Source organism: Hyperolius riggenbachi, chromosome 9 (assembly GCF_040937935.1).
Source record: "Hyperolius riggenbachi isolate aHypRig1 chromosome 9, aHypRig1.pri, whole genome shotgun sequence".
Lineage (NCBI taxonomy): Eukaryota > Metazoa > Chordata > Amphibia > Anura > Hyperoliidae > Hyperolius > Hyperolius riggenbachi.
The window spans coordinates 27,616,049-27,638,172 of record NC_090654.1 but is presented as its reverse complement, the minus strand read 5'-3'; the positions used below and the strand labels follow the sequence as shown (position 1 = coordinate 27,638,172).

The 22,124-nt window shown below is 46.0% G+C and overlaps 1 protein-coding gene across 1 annotated transcript in view; it reads right to left on the bottom strand.

Moving 5' to 3' along the window:
• Positions 1 to 22,124, bottom strand: part of LIX1L (limb and CNS expressed 1 like) — a 45,944-nt gene that overhangs the window by 6,130 nt on the left and 17,690 nt on the right. The window contains exons 2-3 of the mRNA XM_068251437.1: positions 7,255 to 7,418; positions 4,425 to 4,565 (exon numbers count right to left, since the gene is read on the bottom strand). Coding sequence (XP_068107538.1) covers positions 4,425 to 4,565; positions 7,255 to 7,418 — 305 coding nt within the window. The remainder of the gene's footprint in view (positions 1 to 4,424; positions 4,566 to 7,254; positions 7,419 to 22,124) is intronic.

The window sequence follows — 22,124 nt, the reverse complement described above, 5'->3', positions numbered from 1 at the left end:
ACATTCGGCCCGCGGGCCTTAGTTTGAGGACCACTGGCCTATACTATCCAACAAACTCATAGCTGCATACACCTCACAGCAAGTCCATAACAGTGTACAATATCCAACAAGCTCCTAAATGCAGCGTTCTCCCCAGGCTCTTTTAGCCGGGTGCTCCACCTGGCTAGTTTTGGTGAGCACTCGGCTGTCATCAGCTCACCTCCTCCTATGTTGTAAGCAGAGTTGCTCACATAAGCACCGGCCCTGCATTCTCTCATCTCGCCCCACCCGGCTACGTTTTCATGCCACCCAACTGGAAAAAGCACACAATCTCATAACAACGTACAATATCTAAAAAGCTCATAGCAGCAACTGCCTCACAACAAGTCCATAACTTTCTCCCCCTTTTGTGTGTCTTGGAATTCATTATACATTTTATTCATCATGTTACTTTTATCACTGTTATTACCAATTCTGTATTTTGTATGGTTTTGTCTTTTGTCATCAATTCTGTATCTTGTATATTGGTGTACACTATTGTCTGCAATGTGTACCCCATGTTTGTTTCTTACTTGGTACAGCGCCACGGAATAAGTTGGCGGTTTATAAATCAATAATAACAGCGTACAATTTACAACAAGCTCATAGCAGCATACTCCTCACAAGTCCATAACAGCGTGCAATATCCAGCAGAATTCCACAAAGCTAAGTAGCCTAGGCAGTTACTTGAAGAGATGAGAGCAGCTGGGCACATCCAGTAAAAAAAACACGCCTTTATTGGATCAGTATTAAAATCAGTATCAAAATAACGGCATCTGTCCTGAGGAAGCACTCTATAGTTTAGTGTGAAACAGCTGTTGACATCTTCACTTGTTTGTCCCTCTTTCTCCTGGTGGACTGATGCCGTTATTTTGATACTGATTTTAATACTGATCCAATAAAGGCGTTTTTTACTGGATGTGCCCAGCTGCTCTCATCTCTTCAAGTAACTGGCATGGTGGAACTATTTTTGGGCTTGGAGCACTCCAGGGAATCTTGCTTTGGTGGTCCTGTGCACCTTTTCTCTACATTATTGCTAAGCAGCCTAGGCTAAGCATCATTGGGAGGGCGTGGCTACATACCGATATATACTATACTTTTTGGCATATAAGACACTATACGAGTATAGACTATAAGACGCACCTAGGTTTAGATGGAAATAAATAAATAAATTATAATTTATACTAAACCTCACAAGGGCCAGGAGCATATTGTAGATGCTCTCCCCCAATTACTGTGCTCCCCTTGTACATCGTGTCTCCCATGTGTGTCCTCTGCTGTCCACCACTGCGTGTGTATAGTTACAAGCAGCAGCACCTGTTGACCTGATCCATCAGCTCCAGCTGCGATCACAGACCTCTCCTCTCCCGCACTGCTCCCCTAGTGCCGGGTGATGACGCGATCAGCAGAAGTCAGCACGAGGGGAGCAGTGTGGGAGAGGAGAGGTCTGTGATTGCTGCTGTATCAGGTGAGGGGCTTGTAACTATACAAGCAGAGCGGAGGGGACACAAGGCGGCAATGCAGGGAGTCCCCAACATCGTGTCGGAGGGCGCTCGTAAGTCGGGGACGCCATGTATTTAGCCTATAAGACACAGGGACAGTGCTTCTTATATCTACCATATTTTTGGGGCATATAAGAAGAGTTTCTGCTACCGAAACCAGGAAAATGACCATAAAAAAGTTAGTCTCCTGAATAATTTACTGCATTCCACTATAAGTCACTACAGCGCCTCTAACTAATAGAGCCTTTAACATCTTCCTGGCATTTTCAATTATCTCCCGCCGCAGCGTTGGCCGTACTTCAGGAGGGATGACCCTGAGATTTAGTAACTGAGAGGGAGTCCATTGACATTACATAATGAGTGCTTCCGCTGTACGAGTCAATGTGGCAATTAGCGGGGGGCCGTAATGAAGCTGCCTCAGATCCAGGACGAGCCGCAGGGGGAAAAAAAAAAGCCAGTTAGGCCTCACATCTAGAGTCGCAATTGCTGACGCCGGCGTTTTGTGAGCGATTTTAGTGCCCCCCGGTGCTTACCCGCGTGTTGGGGATTTTTTTGTAAAACGCTTTTCTAAGCGCTTTTGCAAAGCTAATTGTTTTTTTCACTTCCTGACGTCCTTCAGGAAGTGAACTCTTTCACCCGGAAATAAATAAATACAATGTATTCATTCATGAAAGCGCTGGGGAAATCGCTGCTTTCAAGCACTTTGCGATTTCCCTATACCTGCCATTGAGGCAAATCGCTCCCAAAATGGTACAGGCAGCGCTTTGGTGAGCGGATCGGAATCTAACCGCTGAGATGTGAACACTCTCATAGGGAATCATTGCACAAGCGCTTTTAAGGCGATTTTGTAAATCGCTAGCGAAAAAAAAAAAAGCGAAAATGCCCCTAGTGTGAACAATCCCTTATTAATGATCAGCCTCTTACATTCAGAAGGGGTAAAGAGGCACCCGCAGAGAATAAAATTAGGTTAAAAACCAATAAAATGTAAATAAATGAGATGGCTACCTCAATAAAGACAGTTTTCTGCATATAACCTCATATGCGACAAAATGCCGGTGAGGTAGTCTCATTTTTTTACATTTTTATTGTTTAACCTAATTTTATTCTCTCTGGGTTCCTTTTTACCCCAGCTGTGTGTTTGATAGCCCCCACCGCTGTTAAAGAGTAACTGTCAGGCTGCAGAAGCTAATTTAAACCTCTATTCTCCTGTGTTAAACAGTTTAGAAGGAAGCTCGAAAGCCATTAGTGAAGATAAAAATCTCAGTTACCTTTGATGTGTGCTTATCAGCAAGTCGGTTATAGACCCATAAAGACGCAAGCCGCATACTAAACTGCAAAGCATTCTGGGGCCCTCCCCTCGGCTGCTAATGAGACGTTACAGAAGCTTGTAATCAGTCCAGTGTGTAGCACTGATAAATCTCGGGGCAGAGTACTCTGCAGGAGTCAGCTATTGTTCCTAGCCACATGGCTCATTAATATTCACTGCACACTGTGTTGTTCAAGTAGGAGCTTATCTGTGATCAGGAAGCAGCCAGGACATGAGGACACATTTGACAGAAAAACATGGAGCCTGCCATGAACTGTCAGGAGCATCTATCTCTGCATATACTAAATACAAATTCTGTGAATTCCAAACGTGGACAGTGAAATGCATATGTAATGTAAGTACAGCCAATCTTTAGCTACTGATATATGTGTTTATTTTCTCTGAGACCTTATACCTAACAGCTCCTCTTTAAGAGTGAAGAGGACACCTCTCATTACACATGGCTGACGCCATTGCGATACTCAGTAGGTGTTTTGATCAAGAGAGTGACCGCATCCAGTCCCGCTGGGACACCCCGGGTGGAGTCGGGTTCATTGCCTCCACCTGCCTCAAGTGGTTTGTTGCCCCCACTGCATCCCACCTTTGTGAGTAGTTTTTAATTTACTCTCAATAACATATTTGAGCTACAAAACATGCTACACTATGTAGGCTCCAGTTGCCTATGTGTCATTTTTCTCTCTAGGGCATACACGTCAAACTCCGGCCTGCGGGCCAAATCTGGCCCTCAGAGCCATTACATTTGGCCCCAAGTGGTTTCCCCCACTTTGCGTTATGTTTGGCCCACTCTAGATCACCAGGGAAGCCATATGGGGAGGGGGAAAGCACTAAACACCAGGGAACTGTATAGGGGAGGGAGGAGAGCCACTAGACACCAGGGAACTGTATAGGGGAGGGAGGAGAGCCACTAGACACCAGGGAACTGTATAGGGGAGGGAGGAGAGCCACTAGACACCAGGGAACTGTATAGGGGAGGGAGGAGAGCCACTAGACACCAGGGAACTGTATAGGGGAGGGAGGAGAGCCACTAGACACCAGGGAACTGTATAGGGGAGGGAGGAGAGCCACTAGACACCAGGGAACTGTATAGGGGAGGGAGGAGAGCCACTAGACACCAGGGAACTGTATAGGGGAGGGAGGAGAGCCACTAGACACCAGGGAACTGTATAGGGGAGGGAGGAGAGCCACTAGACACCAGGGAACTGTATAGGGGAGGGAGGAGAGCCACTAGACACCAGGGAACTGTATAGGGGAGGGAGGAGAGCCACTAGACACCAGGGAACTGTATAGGGGAGGGAGGAGAGCCACTAGACACCAGGGAACTGTATAGGGGAGGGAGGAGAGCCACTAGACACCAGGGAACTGTATAGGGGAGGGAGGAGAGCCACTAGACACCAGGGCAATGTATAAATGTTGAAGGGGGGCCATAAGACACCTGGGGCCTTGATAAGGGAGGGAAGTGGCCAGTAGACATGGAGGGCCCGTGACTTGGTCCCAGTGTACAAATTCAGCCCACTTTGTATTTGAGTTTGACACCCCTGGTCTAAAGTCTTCGGACAACCACCCCCTTCCCCCCTTACATTGAACGTGGCCAGCGCCTCGCAGACACTCTTCTCGATGAACTCGTCGGTGATCCTGCGCGAGGGGTGCTCGTTAAACACAGAGTTCATCAGAGCGATTTTCGCCGCGCTCCTCCTGGCCTCGGCTTTGGTCGGACAAAACTGAGGAAGACAAAAAAAAAACAAAAAGCAGTTATAATGCTACCCTGAGGATGTCCTGAGTGATGGAAGACAGAGCACACCTGGAACCCATTACCGAGACCCTTCCTCCAGCACAGGAGGGGCTCCAACACGTCTTCCAAACACTGAATCATCACAGGAAGCATGACATTTATTACTGCAGGAACAGCAGTGAAATCAGCAGTGTTACTCGGTTACCTCTGGCCAGGCTCCATCCGCTTGCTGTGCTAGAAATGCTTTTATTGTATTTATAAAGCGCCAACATATTATGCAGCGCTGTTTCATGGCTTCTCTACTTTACAGCAAACTCAAATATGAAAAGCTGCTATCAGAGGCTTAAGTTGGCCATACACTGGGCCGATTCCCCGCCGATCGACAGCAGATTCGATCACTGGGATCGAATCTGCTGTCACATCGTTCACGCTACACGCTAAATTTCTATCTATTTCGTCCTAAAATAGATCGATCCCGTCGATCGCTCCGTGCAGGAAATTACCGTCGATCGCCCACGGGTAGGGAGCGCGCCGCTAGCAGCGTTCGAGTGCCCGGTGACCGACGCAATACAGCTGCAATACATTACCTGCTCCGCCGGCGCGACTCCCCAGGTCTCCGCTGTCTTCTCCGCTCTGGTCTCCGGGTCCGGCAGGCTTCACTGAACTTCCTGCCGGGAAAGGAAGTTTAAATAGTAGAGGGCGTTCTACTGTTTAAACTTCCCCCAGACAGGAAGAAGTCAAGCATGCCGGACCCGGAGACCAGACCAGAGCGGAGAAGAAGACAGCAGAGACCGGGGGAGTCTCGCCGGCGGAGCAGGTAATGTATGCGGGGGGAGCGCGCGGGGGGGGGGGGGGGGGGATTTGGGGGGAGAGGCGGCAGCACCACCACCACCACAGGTTGTGATCGGTTTCATGCTGAAATCGATTCACAATCTGTTTGCAGTAAAGGCAGCCATACGATCCCTCTCTGATCAGATTCAATCAGAGAGGGATCTATCTGTTGGTCAGTGTATGGCTACCTTTACTTTACAGCCATCACTTTGGTTGTCATGCACATACTGTGACTTGCTAAACTAAACTTCTTACTGTCACTTAAAAAGGACAACTGAATTGAGAGGTATGTGGAAACTGCCATTTGTATATCCTGTTAAACAATACCAGTTGCCTGGCACCCCTGCTGGTCTATTTGGCTATAGTAGTGTCTGAATCACACCTGAAACAAGCATGCAGCCAATCTTGTCAGATCTGACAATAATGTCAGTAACACCTGATCTGCTGCATGCTTGTTCAGGGGCTACGGCTTAAAGTATTAGAGGCAGAGGATTAGTAGGACAGACAGGCAACTGTTGAGGAAATAAATATGGCAGCCTCCATAGCCGTAAGGGACACCAGTTGCCTGGCTGTACTGCTGATCCTCTGCCTGTAATACTTTTAGTCACAGACCCTGAACAAGCATGCAGCATATCAGGTGTTTCTGACACTGTTGTCATATCTGACAAGATTAGCTGCATGCTTGTTTCCGCTGTGATTCAAACACTACTGCAGCCAAATAGACCAGCAGGGCTGACAGGCAACTGGAATTGTTTAACAGGAAATAAAATATGGCATCATCTGTGTCCCTCTCACTTCAGGTCCCCTTTAAATCAATTAAACACCTTTTATACCTGCCACCCAAAATCAATTGTTAATCATTTTAAAGTGATAGTTTGGGAATAATTGATCTACAGACATGTAGATGTTGCTCTATCTGCTGAACAGCCTGTATTGTTTTATGAAGGTAGGAGGGAGCGGACAAGCAGGAGGAACCCTGCGGAAGGGACAACGCTAACCCAACAACAGTAGTTGTGCAAGAGCTTTCCACACACCAGACTACTGAAGGAGACATTGAAGGGAACGCTTGTATTCACATTACATTTTTGTCTGAAACCATCACAAATCATCATCTTAAAGGACAACTCAAGTAAGAGGGCTATGGAGGCTGCCATATTCGCTCTTTTTAAGTAATACCAGTTGCCTGGCTGTCCTGCTGACCCTCTGCCTCTAATGCTTTCCAGCGCATGCTTGTTTCTGGTGTTATTCAGACACTACTGTAGCCAAATAGATCTGCAGGGCTGTCAGGCAACTGGTATTGTTTAAAAGGAAATAAATATGGCAGCCTCCACATACCCCTTATTATGGGTGTTTTTTTAAAGTCTGTAAGGAGCAAGGATGGTCAACAGGATGCAAATAATGACTTGATGTAAAGTTATGGAGCTTGGAAATGGACCAATGAAATTCTGCAGAATCTGAATTCACCGCCTGTCAGCTGCTCCTGTTCACTGGCCAGGCGCTTGATAGCCCTCGGCACGGGCAGTGGACAGCTCCCCTCTCCCCCCACAATGGCGGTTGCTGTCATCACACACAACATGAGAGTTTTTGGGTTTTTTTTACCAGCAGGTAAAGCCCCCACATATCAAACGTGACGCGTGCGGTGTTACCAAGCGGTTGTGGCCGGCAGCTGTGAGGCTAAAATGAACTGCCAACAAATGAGCAGCTCAGCCACAGAGGCCACAACCAATTGGAGGTAAGCGAGTTCTCTCTCGAGATAAGCAGTCACACTTTGGGTGAGAACTCTCGAGATAAGCAGAGATTTATTTTAACACAAGAGTCACACTTTGGGTGAGGGTTGGGAAAGGTACCTGGAAGCTTCCAAAGCAGCTGCCTCCGGGGAGGGTGACGTAGCAGACGTACGGCGGGCTATTAGAAGGGACCATCTCGTATACCACCAGGGCTCCATTCTTCAGGTCCGCCCCTCGTGACTGCTTCATCTGCCAGAACTCCTGCAGAGCTTCTACCACATTCACTGGAAGAGAGCACAGAGGAATAATCAGGAGGCTTTTCCACTCAGAAGCATCAAACGCACGTTGGGCACAACCGATTCCCTGGACCTGCGCAGGCCGAGGCAGCCATAATACTACATGAATTGACCAGCAACGAGAAAAATATGGTCTTTATTTCAAGCGACGTTGCAACTTCTAAATAATAGCTCACACTGTACTGGGGGGAAAAAAACAAAAACAACTGGTCCATTTAAAATGACCGTCACGAAAATCTTAAAATGTAAAATATATACAAACACATACAAAGAAGAAGTATGTTTCTTCCAGAGTAAAATGCGCCATCAATCACTTCTCTCCTATGTTGCTGTTACTTACGGTAAGTAGTAGAAATCTGACATGTTTTGGGCTAGTCCATCTCCTCAAAAGGGATTCTCAGCATGGCCTTTATTCTTTATAAAACACATTCCCTGAAAAAGAATTATAAAAAGGTGCTGACCAGCCTCCCTGCACAGATCTCTATAGGGAGGATCGCACATGACGTCACGTCATACCGCTAAGGAGGTTAACCCTCTGGGGGATAATCCCGAGCTAAGCTCGGGGTAAGCCGCCACAGAGGTTTTCTCAGGCCCTGGTGGGCCGATTTGCATAATTTTTTTTTTGTTGCACGCAGCTAGCACTTTGCTAGCTGCGTGTATATACCGATCGCCGCCGCTCCGCGCTGATTCGCCGCTACTCGCCGTGCCGCTCCCCCCCCCCCCCCCCCCCAAGACCCCCTGCGCAGCCTGGCCAATCAGTGCCAGGCAGCGCTGAGGGGTGGATCGAGACTCCCTCTGACGTCACGACGTCGTTGACGTCATCCCGATCGTCGCCATGGCGACGGGGGAAGCCAAACAGGAAATCCCGTTCTGAACGGGATTTCCTGTTTGCTTTGTATGCCGGAGGCGATCGGAGGGGGTGGGGGGATGCCGCTGCACAGCGGCTATCATGTAGCGAGCCCTGGGCTCGCTACATGATTTAAAAAATAAAAAAAATTTAAAAATAGTGCTGCGCCACCTCCTGGGCGATATAATTGTATCCCCCAGGAGGTTAATGGACAAGCAGTAGCAGTGTCGGAGGATCCAAATGGAGGGCGGCAGGTGAGTATTTTGCAATATGTGCGCGGCGAGCAGCCGAGTGAGGACGGAAACTGTCCTTTCTCATTGCTTCCATCTGCCTCACTCTCCATCCACTTGTCCGTCCAAGCTTGAAAAGTAATACAGGAACAATGTAAACTGAAATTAACTACTTAAGGACCACAGGCTTAAACCCCCCCCCCCCCCCCCCCTAGTGACCAGGCCATTTTTTTTTACAAAATAGGCCACTGCAGCTTTAAGGCCTTGCTGTAGGGCAGTACAACTCAGCACACAAGTGACAACCCCCCCCCCCCTTTTCTGCCCACCAACAGAGCTCTCTGTTGGTGGGCTTTGATTGCTCCTGGAGTTTTTTTTTATTTTATAAATATTGTTTTATTTAATAATAAATATTACCATTTTTTTGTATTTATGTGTCCCTCCCTCACCCTGCCAGCCAATCAGTGTGATCGGCTGACATATGCTTCAGCCTATGACAGCGGATCGATTTGGTGTCGGCTGTCCCCAGTACAGCGCTGCCATAGATCGCAGTGCTGTACTGTGTAAATAGACGGCGGTTTCGTCATCTAACAGTCTCCTAGCGGAGCTCCGTCACCCAAGCAGGGTTGTGGAGTCTGAGTTGGGGTCAGAGTCAAGGAAGCAAATTTAGGTACCTGGAGTTGGAGGTTTCATAAACTGAGGAGTTGGGAGATGGATGATTTTTGTACCAAATCCACAACCTTAGTAAGAATTAGACTAAGGAGTCAGAGCAATTTTGGGCACCCGGAGTCGGGGGTTTCATAAACTGAGGAGTCTGAGTTGGATGATTTTTGTACCAACTCCATAGCCCTGCATCCAAGTAGAGATGCGTGCACAATCTCCTGCCAATCCCCACCCCAGGACTTTACACCCATCAGCGTGACGCGGTCACCAAGTAGTTAAAAGGAAACAAATATGGCAGCCTCCATATACCCTTCAGTTCAGATGCACTTGAAGTAACCGTCCGATGTCTACGCCAGGAGTGCTTCCCTCTCAATTTGTTTCAGACAGTGGCGCAACTTGTTTTAAGCAGCTGATGTCAAATAAATCACTTTTTTAAAGTTTTGGTACAGAGACCTCCCCAGCCACATCCTGCAGTGCAGATTTACAGCTCCTGCCTGTGATCTTCTCAGACGACGCTGCTCCATTCCCTGCGGAGTCGCTCTTTACAGCAGTTCTCAGCTGTTTGTAATGTTTTTAGAAACACATGTGAGAGACATTAGGGCCATGTCAGTCGTTTCACCAGTGTGTGTTCAGGTTTTGCACACTGTTCTATGTATAATGATATATGAATATGGAGGGGGCTACATTTGCTTATTTCATACACAGAAGCTACTTCCTAGTTATTTTCCATTGATATACTGATGCCAGTTTCCACAGCACTTTACAGAGTACATTGGAGAATTCCCATTATTATATAGAATTTATTGAGTGCTGACATCTTCTGCAGCGCTGTACAGAGTATACTGTCTTGTCACTGACTGTCACTCAGAGGGGCTCACAATCTAATCCCTACCATAGTCCTATGTCTAATGTCCTACCATATTATTATTATGTATTTATATACCACTGACATCTTCTGCAGCACTTTACAGAGTACATAGTCATGTCACTGACTGTCCTCAGAGGAGCTCACACTGTAATCCTACCATAGTCATAGTCTAATGTCCTACCATATTATTATTTCCCCTAAAGTAAGATATCCCCTGAGAATAAAACCTAGCAGGAATTTCAAGAATGCTTGAAATGTAAGACATCCTCCAAATTTAAGCCCTAGCTAGGCAGCAGCCCACATGACACCAGCAAGTCACGCTCAATACAAAGCCTGGATACAGGAGAGCAGCAGTATAATGTGAGTTCTACAGTCCTGTATATGTGTCAGGCAATTTGTGTTTTTGTTGGAGCCAGTCCTCCTGATCTGTCAGGAAAGCATCAGCAGCACTTCACCTCTTCCCAGGACACACATCTTATCCTATTATAGGTTTGGGGAGCCTGACAGCGTTCTCTGCCTGCAAGAAATAGACTCTTAATTACATGATCAGCAGAATTAATTTCTTTTAATTGAGAGTCAATATCTGCAAACCACAAGCTCTGTGTATGTTGCACATGGCATACAGTATGTACATTTTGTATAAGAAATCTACCAGTGTTTGCCAAAAAATAAGACATCCTCTAAAAATAAGCCCTAGCACATATTTTAGAGAAAAAATTAATATAAGACAGTGTCTTATTTTCGGGGAAACACGGTATGTATTTATAGTCAGGTCACTGACTGTCCTCAGAAGAGTTCACACTGTAATCCTGTCATAGTCTAATGTCCTACCATATTATTATTATTATTATTATGTGTTTATATAGCACTGACATCTTCTGCAGCACTGTACAGAGTACATAGTCATGTCACTGACTGTCCTCAGAGGAGCTCACAATCTAATCCCTACCACAGTCATAGGTCTATGTATGTATCATGTAGTGTATGTATCATAGTCTAGGGCCAATTTAGGGGGAAGCCAATTCACTTATCTGTGTGTTTTTCGGATGGATGTGGGAGGAAACCGGAGTCCACGGAGGAAACCCATGCAGACACAGGGAGAAAGTACAAATTTTGTGCAGAAAGTGCCCTGAGATTCGAACCAGCGACCTATCACTCCAAAGCAATAGCGCTAACCACTACGCCGCCCATCCTCCAAACTAATCTTCCCCCCCATATATTGAATATCCTTACCATAGTCAGAGCCAACGTCTCTGCTATAATCTGGGACCAATGTCAGGGAATCAATCACCCCACCTAAGGTAATAAGACACAGTGGTCTATATGCAATTCACTGTTTCTGCTGAGTTTTGTCCTACATGATAATCAAACACCTTTTAAAATTACCAGCAAGCAGAAAAAAAAAAAAAATTAAAAATAATTTTGGCAGTCCTTTTTAACCTACTTTTTGGGAACTCTTTCCATTGCAAAATGCTGAAACTTTATTCTAAATCGAAAATTAGAGAAAAAGTTAATTTCATATATGGACCCGTGGCTCTTATTCAATTCAATTTTTCTCTTAGGAGATAATTTCCATTTTATCTTGTAAATAACTTTTTAAACACTTTGCAATGGAAAAAAAAATGGTGAAAATTTACTGTCAAAATAATTTTAAGTATTTTCTTGCTTGTTGGTGGCTTAACCACTTAAAGTGAACCAGAGACGAAGGACCCTCATGTATTTTACCATATATATCAGTGGGAACATTAGAGAAACCACCTAACCTGCTCTCTGTTTCATTCTTCACTGCTCAGTCTGTTTGTTATCAGCCCTGATAAAATCCCCGACTGAGCATTAAGTCTGGCTTTGCTCAGGAATCCTTATAGCCGAGTCTGTCTTCTCTGATGTCTTTTCAAGCCCAAGCCTTCTGGCTCTGCTATAATGTCTCAGCTATTCTGATTCCTGAGCAAAGCCAGACTGAATGCTCAGTCTGGGATTTTATCAGGGCTGATAACAAGCAGACTGAGCAGTGAAGAATGAAACAGAGAGCAGGGCAGGTGTTTTCTCTGATGTTCCCACTGATATATATGGTAAAATACATGAGGGTGCTTCGTCTCTGGTTTACTTTAAGGACCACAGCGATTCAGTGCTCTGCAGCTTTAATTGTGTGCTGCAGACCATACAACGTAGCACCCAGATGGATCCTCCCGCCCCCTTTTCTGCCCAAAAAAAGCCAGCAGCAGCGATCAGAGCCCAGCAACAGAAATCTCTGTTGATTTGTGTTGGTGGGCTCTGATGGCTGCTGCAGGATTATATATTTTTTTTAATAAAAAAATATTTTTTACATTTATGCTTCCCCCCTCCCTCCCGACAGCCAATCAGGATGATCCCTTCTCATTGGCATCAGACTATGAGAGGGGATCGCTTTCTGAGGCTACACAGGGGACAGCCGAGTGACAGGGCTGTCCCCAGTGCGGCGCTGCACTAGATCACACCACTGTAGCATAACTATGCCGTGTTCCTGTTTTTCTTTCTCTGCCTGAAGGAGTTAAATATCAGGTATGTAAGTGGCTGACTCAGTCAGGAAGTGACTACATTGTGACCCTCACTGATAAGAAATTCCAACTATAAAACACTTTCCTGGCAGAAAATGGCTTCTGAGGACAGGAAAGCGATAAAAAGGGTCAATATTTCACAGATTTTAGCTCTAGCATACTTCAATGAATGTGTCATTGAGCAAAAACAATAAAACATTAAAACTTAAAAAGTAGATTTAAACATAGAACTGTGGGATATCTTAAAAAGTAAATTTTTAGGAGATGGAAAAATGGATACAATCGTTTATTTCATTAGTTTATTTTCGCCTCGGGTGTCCTTTAAAGATTATGGGTATGAGAAAGTTATAATTGCACAAAATTACGCGTCACTGCAAAATTAAAGATCATAATTACGATCACATGCAAAATTCACAACAGTCTAAAATTTTACATTAGGTTTTCACTGCGGAAAATTACTACTATGCACAATTCAAACTCATCACTGGTTTCAAATTTAATGGAGCTAATACAATTGGACCAATGAAATGCAGTGGCTGATGCTTTTGACTGACCCCCAACCCCTAAACCGCATTAAATTGAATTGGTTGAAAATTATAAGCATCTCAATGACCATCCAAATCTTCAATAATTAGCCCATTATTGCAATGTCCGTAAGTAACTGGACATGTGATGGGATGTTCCGCAAGCCAGTTCCTCTTCCTCTGCATGGGCTTTAGCAGAAACTTTGCATTGGATTAGTCCTATTCAGAGGACCAATAATAGATATCGGTCAGCCTAATTGATTAGTCATCTGTCAGGTAACGCAATCGGCTTCTGAATCTGATTTTCCATCTTTGGCCCCATTCACACTAGAGTGTTTTGCCGGTGATTTCGGCAAAACGCTCAAGCGCTAGTGCTTTGATACCCCATGGGCCCATTCTTACTTGGGCGATTTGCGTTAATCGCTGGCGATTAACGCAAATCGCCAAACGCAAAGCCTGCACCATTTTCAGGCGATTTCCCAGCGATCGCTTTTTCCACGTGAAATCGTGGAAAAGTCACTCCCGCCTTTAAGTGTGAATGGGGCCTTAAAAAGCTTTCTTGGGCCCACTTAATTCTGCTGTAATGCAACAATAACTGGAGTCACATTTTCAGCTAATACCGAAGAGTGACCATGCATTTCTATAGATAACCCTTTATCTACAGGAAATCCTCTCATACCTGAGACGAAGGGAAATAAAAGTTTCTATACATACCTGGGGCTTCCTCCAGTCCCCTCTGCACGGATCGTTCCCTAGCCGCAGTCTAAAGCCTCCTAGATCCTTTCTGAGCCTCCCCAGGGGATAGCCGAGTGACAGGGCTGTCCCCAGTAGATCACAGCGCTGTACAATGTAAATAGACAGTGGTTTGCCATATAACAGTCTCCTAGCGGCAATCACCGCTGGCAGACTGAAGCGAGGATGCACGCGATCCCCTGCAAACCGGTCCACCAGGACACCGATCGGCGTGACGCGGTCCTGGGAGAGCCACCTTGTGGCTGCATTTCGGCGTTAGGCCGTCATAAGGTGGTTAAAGGGCATTTTAAAAGAGTTAAAAGGCAAGTTAAAAGAGATAGAAGAGAGATCAAGAAATGGTAGATATTCACCATGCAATTTGTTCATATTGTTTGATCTACATTCAGCCAGCATGTCATCTTTACTACTGGCACAACACAAAACAGCACCAACTGCCATTGTCTATAACCACACCCGATAAAAATGCAATAGGCTAAAAAAAAGGTTTTTTTTTTATTAACCATTTAAGCCTTCTGGACGTAAAGGCTACTTCCAGAAGGCCATGTGCGCTCCCCTGGCCGATCGCACGCGTGCACATGCGCTCCCGGCCGCGGATAGTTAGCCCAGGAATCAATGAATCGGGACATGGTGCCCGATCATGGATTCCTTTCCCCGACAGAAAAAGCAACTGCTTCTCTCGGAAGCCTTGCTTTTTCTGCCTCTTAGGTACCCCTAAGCGTACATGTTACGCTTAGAGTGACATCATGTAAACAAACTGAAGGTTGCCATCTTGTAGCCAAAAAGTAAAACTACATCCACAAAAAAATACACATTTACATTAAAAAAAAAAAAAATCATATTTACATCACACCCTCCCAAAAATACCGAAATAAAATGTTTAATAGAAAAAAAAAAAAAAAAAAAAAAAATACCTAATATTTACCTAAGGGTCTAAACTTTTAAAATATCCATGTAAAGATTAAATATTTCTATTTTTTTTTTTATTATAAGCTTGTAAATAGTGATGGATGCAAAACAGAAAAAAAATGCAAATAAAATACTCGCCATACATTGTGATAGGGACATAATTTAAACGGTGTAATAACCGGGACTAATAGGTAAATACAATACGTGGGTTTTAATTATGGAGGCATGTATTCTTTTAAAAATATAATGGCCGAAAACTGAGAAATAATGATTTTTTTCCCCCTTTTTTTCTTATTCTTCCTGTTAAAATGCATTTACAGTAAAGTAGCTCTTAGCAATATGTACCACCCAAAGAAAGCCTAATTGGTGGCGGAAAAAACAAGACATAGATCAGTTCATTGTGATAAGTAGTGATAAAGTTATAGGCTAATGAATGGGAGGTGAACATTGCTCGGATGCAAAAAGTAAAAACGACTGAGGGCTGAAGTGGTTAATAGATATACATATACACAGAGGGAGATACAGGTTGCTTGGCAGTTGGAAACCGCTGTTATTTCCCACAATGTAAGGAGGCTCAGACAGCAAACTGTCATGACATCACACTGTGGGAGGGGTTTCCCCACAATGTCAGCCATACAGACCCCCCTGATGATCTATTGGAGAAAAGGAATAGAGTCCTCATGGGAAAGGGGGTATCCGCTACTGATTAGGATGAAGTTCAATCCTTAGTTATAGTTCCTTAAAGCCCCATCTACACCATACCTTTTTTGTCCGATTCGATCCGACATGTCCGATCGGGATTCGATTCAATTTGCCATTGCAAAACAATGGCAAATTGAATCGAATCCCAAACTGACATGTCGGATTAAATCGAATCAATGAATCAAATCTGACAAAAAATTGTATGGTGTAGATGGGGCTTAAGGAGGGGAAATTGTTAATTGAGTAAGGGCCAAGGTGTCAAACCTATGAGCAGCGTTATTCAGCACCTTGCTACCTGTGCCAAGAGTCACGTAGCAGATTAGTGGTCTACCCAGTGTTCCCCAACCCTGTCCTCAAGGCCCACCAAGAGTGCACGTTTTGTATAAATCCACAGAGGGCTCTAATTACCTCATCTGTGAAAGTTTATGGTTTCCTGCAATACATGCACTGTTGGTGGGCTTTGAGGACAGGGTTGGGGAACTCTGGTCTACACTACACCTACATCTCCTGAGGCAATCTTCCAAAAGCTTAGGGCCCTTTACCCCCCAAAATTGTGATCATGATCGCAAATGTGCTGAGATTGCAAATTTCCCTACTTACACAGAGTGTGTTTGCTACCATGGTTTTCAACTGGATTTTGACAGTTAAAACACGAATTATAGGACAATCGCAAACACCGAAAGAAATGCAGCTTGCCACTGGCCAAATTTCAAAGTGCACTGAAGATTGCTTAACCGGTGTTGAAGGGTCTTCAATGATAAGAAGGGTTCTTAAAGAGACACTGAAGCGAGACTAAATCTCGCTTCAGCTCTCATATATAGCAGTGCTGTAATATGTACGAACAGAGGCGCCAAGCAGAGTAAAACAATGTTCTAAAAATGATAAAAAGAGGGAAGTCGAGGTGGACTTACCTCCCTCTGGTAGTGGACATATACTCAAATGCAGAGTACAAATATATATACAATTTATTCACAACTCCATAAAATCGCAACGCGTTTCGCGGTCAACAGTCCCGCTTCATCAGGCAGTATAGGAGCATAAAAAACTGGTTCAGGTCCATAAAGCGTGTGAGCGCCTCATATATAGCAGGTGCACGTGTGCCCCTGCTAAAACGCCGCTATCCCGCAGCTAAACGGGGGTCCCTTCACCCCCAACCCACCCCCCGCAAAAGTTGGTCGGAAAATGGTCGCTGGTAATCTTCTTCCTGGAGGCAGGGCTAACGGCTGCAGCCCTGCCTCCAGTCGCGTCTATCAGACGCGCATCGCCGCCTCTCCCCCGCCCCTCTCAGTGAAGGAAGACTGAGAGGGGCGGGGGAGAGGCGGAGATACGCGCTGACAGACGCGCGTGGGGCAGGGCTGCGGCGGTTAGCCCTGCCCCAACCAGGAAGCGCTCCCCCGCATTACGGAGGGGGTTTGGGGGGACAGGGACCCCCGTTAAGCCGCGGGATAGCGGCGTTTCAGCAGGGGCACACGTGCCCCTGCTATATATGAGGTCAGAAGCGAGATCTATTCTCGCTTCAGACTCTCTTTAAGGCCCACAATACTTGCATTCTACACTTAGAAAACTGTGCTCTTAGGGCTAGTTTTCCACTGTTGCGGTGCGGAATTGCCTGGATTCCACCGCGGACGAAATTGCATGCGGATGCGTTTCCGCATGCGATTTCGCATGGCTAAGAAGCAGGCGAATTTAGCCATGTCACTGCCTGTGTAAATTTCCATAACATTACATGCAAAATCGCTGGGAAAACTGCATGACAAAGCCGCATGCGATTTCCCTATTAAAATCGCCCGCATTCCAGCCGCACGCGAAATCTGATGGCTCTGCCGTGCAGATTTCCCCCGCACACCAAAACGCACCCGCACGACGCACAAGTGGAAACAATCCCATCCACTTGTATTGTCTATGCGAATCCGCATACGGTGCCTGCATGCGGATTAGCTATAGTGGAAACGAGCCCTTAAGCTCTTGTTATTTTTGTCTTAGTAATTAATTCTTTCTAGAAATTGCTTGTTTTCAAAAAAAGTTGGAACACTGTAAAATATAAATACAAACAGATTGCAATGATTTGTAAATCATGCAAACCCAACTCTGAATCAAAACCAGCCCAGAGACAACACTGCAAATGTTGAATCCGAGAAATGTTATTGTATTAAGTAAAAAAATAAATAAAAAAAAAAAAAAAAAACACAAGACTGGCAAAGCTAAACCTAAAACAAAAACACCTGGTAGAACATCTCATGTCTAGGAAGTTGAAAACGGATGGGTTGTGAAGTAAAGATCATCGCAAGGACTCAAGAGCCCATATGCAATTAACGTTTCCACCTCAGTTATCTCCTAGGAGATAATTTTCATCTTCTCTTTGAACTAACTTTTCACCATTTTACCAGTCAAAAAGTACCCAAACATTGGTGAAAAAGTATCAAATTTATTCTGTGTATTTTCTTGCTTGCCGATGGCTTAAAATGACTAATGTAAGACACGAGCCTACGCAGTAGAGTGAATACGATCGGGTTCGGCTATTTCCGCCTTAACCTGAACGAAGAAATATTGATAAAAAGAGTGGCACTCATAAACAGGGATATGGGTGCCAAAGCCTCAAAGGATCCTCACACCTTTGGATCCAATCTGTGTAGAAAAGATGCTGGAGGCTGGCACTTCCAAACATAGAAAAAGCTTTTTATTGAACCATTAAAATCAGTGGTAGTACACCTGCGCAGGATCGCGGTAGGTAAATATTAACCTCGCCGCTGTTTTTGGGGGGGGGGGGGGGGGGGGGGGGGGGGGAATGTCGCCCTAGATTGCCGGGACACCGGAGGACAGGGAAAGCCTCGTTAGCATCCAAAAGGCTTCCACCTCCTAGGGTAAGTATCCCCCAACGAGCTTTAAGTTGTGAAAATATCATCTAGGACAGTGATGGCTGACACTGGCACTCCAGCTGTGACAAAACTACAAATCCCATCATGCCTCTGCCTCCCCGCGTTATGCTTAGAGCTGTCAGAGTATTGCAATGCCTCATGGGACTTGTAGTTTCACCACAGCTGGAGTGCCAAGGTTAGCCATCACTGGTCTAGGAGAAAACTCAGGAGAAAAAGTGTATTGCATGTGGGCCAAGAACTCAAAACCTCAGTTTTTCACTGCATCCATAAATGTAAGTTAAAAGTCCACCATACACAGAAGACCACTAGCGCCTTCTCTGGGCCCTGTCGGCATTCAGCAATCAGGGACTGGAGGACGGTGAAGGAAGCCTCTAGATCCAGAGGCTTCCCTCTTCTTACGTACACTTCAAAGAGTATCAGTGTAATCTCACATTTTCCTTTTAAACAATACCAGTTGCCTGGCAGTCCTGCTAATCGATTTGGCTGCAGTAGTGTCTGAATCACACCATAAACAAGCATGCAGCTAGTCTTGTCAGATATGACAATCATTTCAGAAAAGTCTGATCTGCTGCATGCTTGTTCAGGGTCTATGGCTACAGAGGATCACCAGGGCTCCCCCCCCGCGTGTCACATTTCAGCCGCGATCGGCGGCACCTACCCCGCAGCCCAATCCCACACCCCCCCCCCCGCGAGTGACATGTCAGCCGCGATCGGCGGCACACCAATAGCCACCCCCGCGAGTGATACGTGACATGTCAGCCGCGATCGGCGGCAACCCCATTCCCCCCGCGCGCGAGTGACATGTCAGCCGCGATCGGCGGCAGCCCTACCACATTCTTGCCCCCCCCCCCCCCCTCGAGTGACATGTCAGCCGCGATCGGCGGCAACCGACTACCACCCACTCCCCCCCCCCCCCCCCGAGTGACATGCCAACCGCGATCGGTGGCACCCGACTAACCCCACCCCACCCGCGAGTGACATGACAGCCGCGATCGGCAGCAACGATTGCGATTGCAAACAAAATGACTGACATCGCAATCGCCCGCAAAACGACAGACATTGCAATTGCCCGCAAAACGGCCGACATTGCAATCGCCCGCAAAACGGCCGACATTGCAATCGCCCGCAAAACGGCCGACATCGCAATCACAAGCAAAACGACTGACTTTGCAATCATCGCAATCGCCCGCAAAACGACCGACATCGCAACCGCCCGCACCCAATCCCCCCCCCCCCCCCCGCCCGCGACTGACAACGCAATCGCTCGCATGGCTCGGAGTTAATTAACATGCAAATCGACGGCAGGAACAATCGATATCCGAATCGGGCATGTTGGAAATAATCAAATCGATCCCGATTGACCCGCGGATCGAGCGGGAAAACGCATCTTGTGTACCGAGCATAAGACCAGAGACTGGTAGGAGTGTCTGAGGGCTGGGACTTGGGAGGGCTAATGAATAATTAATCAGGAAGCAGGGTAAGGGAGGATATGACATCACAATTGGCTTCAGACAAGACAGTCAAAAGATGGAAGCTGCCATGAAATGTCAGGAGCATCAATCTCTGCATATACCATATAAAAATTCTGTGAAATCCAAACGTGGACATTGAAATGCATATGTAATGTAAGAACAGCCAGTATTTAGCTACTAATATATGTTTTTTGTCTCTGAGACCCTATACCTAACAGCTCCTCTTTAAGCTCTCCAGGGCGGCTGCGGGAGGGTTTTTTTTTTTTAATAAAAAAAAAAAAAAACACTATTACATGCAGCCAACTGAAAGTTGGCTGCATGAAAGCCCACTAGAGGGCGCTCCCGATGCATACTTCTGATCGCCTCCGGCAATCAGAAGTAACAAGGAAGACCGCAATGAGCAGCCTTCCTTGTTTCGCTTTCCTCGTCGCCATGGCGACGAGCGGAGTGACGTTAAGGACGTCAGCCGCCTCCGATCCAGCCCTTAGCGCTGGCCGGAACTGTTTGTTCCGGCTGCGCAGGGCTCGGGCGGCTGGGGGGACCCTCTTTCGCCGCTACACGCGGCGGATCGATCAGGTAGCACACGCGGCTGGCAAAGTGCCGGCTGCGTGTGCACCTTTTTATTTCAACAAAATCAGCCCAGCAGGGCCTGAGCGGCACCCTCCGGCGGTAATGGACGAGCTGAGCTCGCGGCTGGCAAAGTGCCGGCTGCGTGTGCACCTTTTTATTTCAACAAAATACGCCCAGCAGGGCCTGAGCGGTACCCTCCGGCGGTAATGGACGATCTGAGCTCGTCCATACCGCTAAGGAGGTTAAGTGGGATCACTACTACACCACCATGTTGCCTGAATGAATGGGAATATAAATCAACTGTTTGCAAGAAAATTGCCGTAATTGGCAACCCCCCCCCCCCCCCCCCCCACCCCCTGGCTTTGGGCATAAACCACTGTGTGGGTTTGTTTCAACTCCACCAACTAAAAGGGAACAATAAGGCGGGATTGTCACTATAAAAATCAAATTTCAACAGCAACTGGTCTGAGTGTATTAAGTGATAAAGATGCTAATCCTGCATTCAAAACTTTTTCTGCTGTTATGATTTGGAGTTATCACATACTTAAAGGGGAACTGAAGAGAGAGGTATATGGAGGCTGTCATGTTTATTTCCTTTTAATCAATACCAGTTGCCTGGCAGCCCTGCTGGTCTATTTCTCTGCAGTAGTATCTGATTAAAACCAGAAACAAGCATGCAGCTAGTCTGGTCAGATCAGACTTATAAGTCTGAACCACTGAAACACCTAATCTGCTGCATGCTTGTTCAGGGGCTATGGCTAATAGTATTAGAGGCAGAGGATCAGCAGGGCTGCCAGGCAACTGGTATTGTCTAAAAGGAAATAAACATGACAGCCTCCATATACCTCTCTCTTCAGTTCCCCTTTAAGGAGCACTGGCCCTTTAGTAGTCAGTGCCAAACAGTTGCATGCTCGGGGTTCTTTTTATCTATAATATATTCCTCCTCTTCCATTTATTTCCCTGCCTAGCTGCTTGTGAAACACAATTCCCTGCTCACTTGTGTTTACCAGCAAGGCTGAGGTGACTCAGCGATTGGAGAAGAAAAAAAGTTAAGGGCAGAAATGACATCAGGATTTAGCCTCAAAACTGTGGGCAAAAGAAATGGTTCCCACCAGGAACAGAATTCTCTTAATTTACTAAAAAAACGTGTATAGTACAATAGACCACTTTACTTACGGTAAAGTCTTTTCCAGTAGTCATGAGGACAGCACCCCTGGATGAGACTGGTCTCCCTCCCCACTGTGGACAGGAAACTGTTAAAAGAAGAATTTGCATAAGCAATAGGCAGCCACATATAAGATACTACACCTGCCACAGTACCTCAGTTAATAAAAAAGATGACACGGACATTTAATGATGCTTACACAAACTTATTTCTCTCTCCTACCCAAATAAGGGCGGGTTGCAGGGGTGCTGTCCTCATGACTACTGGAAAAGACTTTACCGTAAGTAAAGTGGTCTTTCCCAGAACGTCATTTCGGACAGCACCCCTGGATGAGACGATATACAAGAGTTAAAAACCTTAGGGTGGGACCACAGCTTGCAAAACTTTCCTTCTGAAGCATAAACCTGCAGACAGATACATTAAGGCGATAGTGCTTTACAAACTTATTGTGACTTGACCAGGTCGCAGCTCTGCAAATCTGATCTATAGAGGTCCCTGCCCTCTCTGCCCAAGAAGTCGAAATTCCTCTTGTGGAATGAGCCATGATAGAATTGAATTGCTCCCCCTGTGTCTGATATGCTAATGAA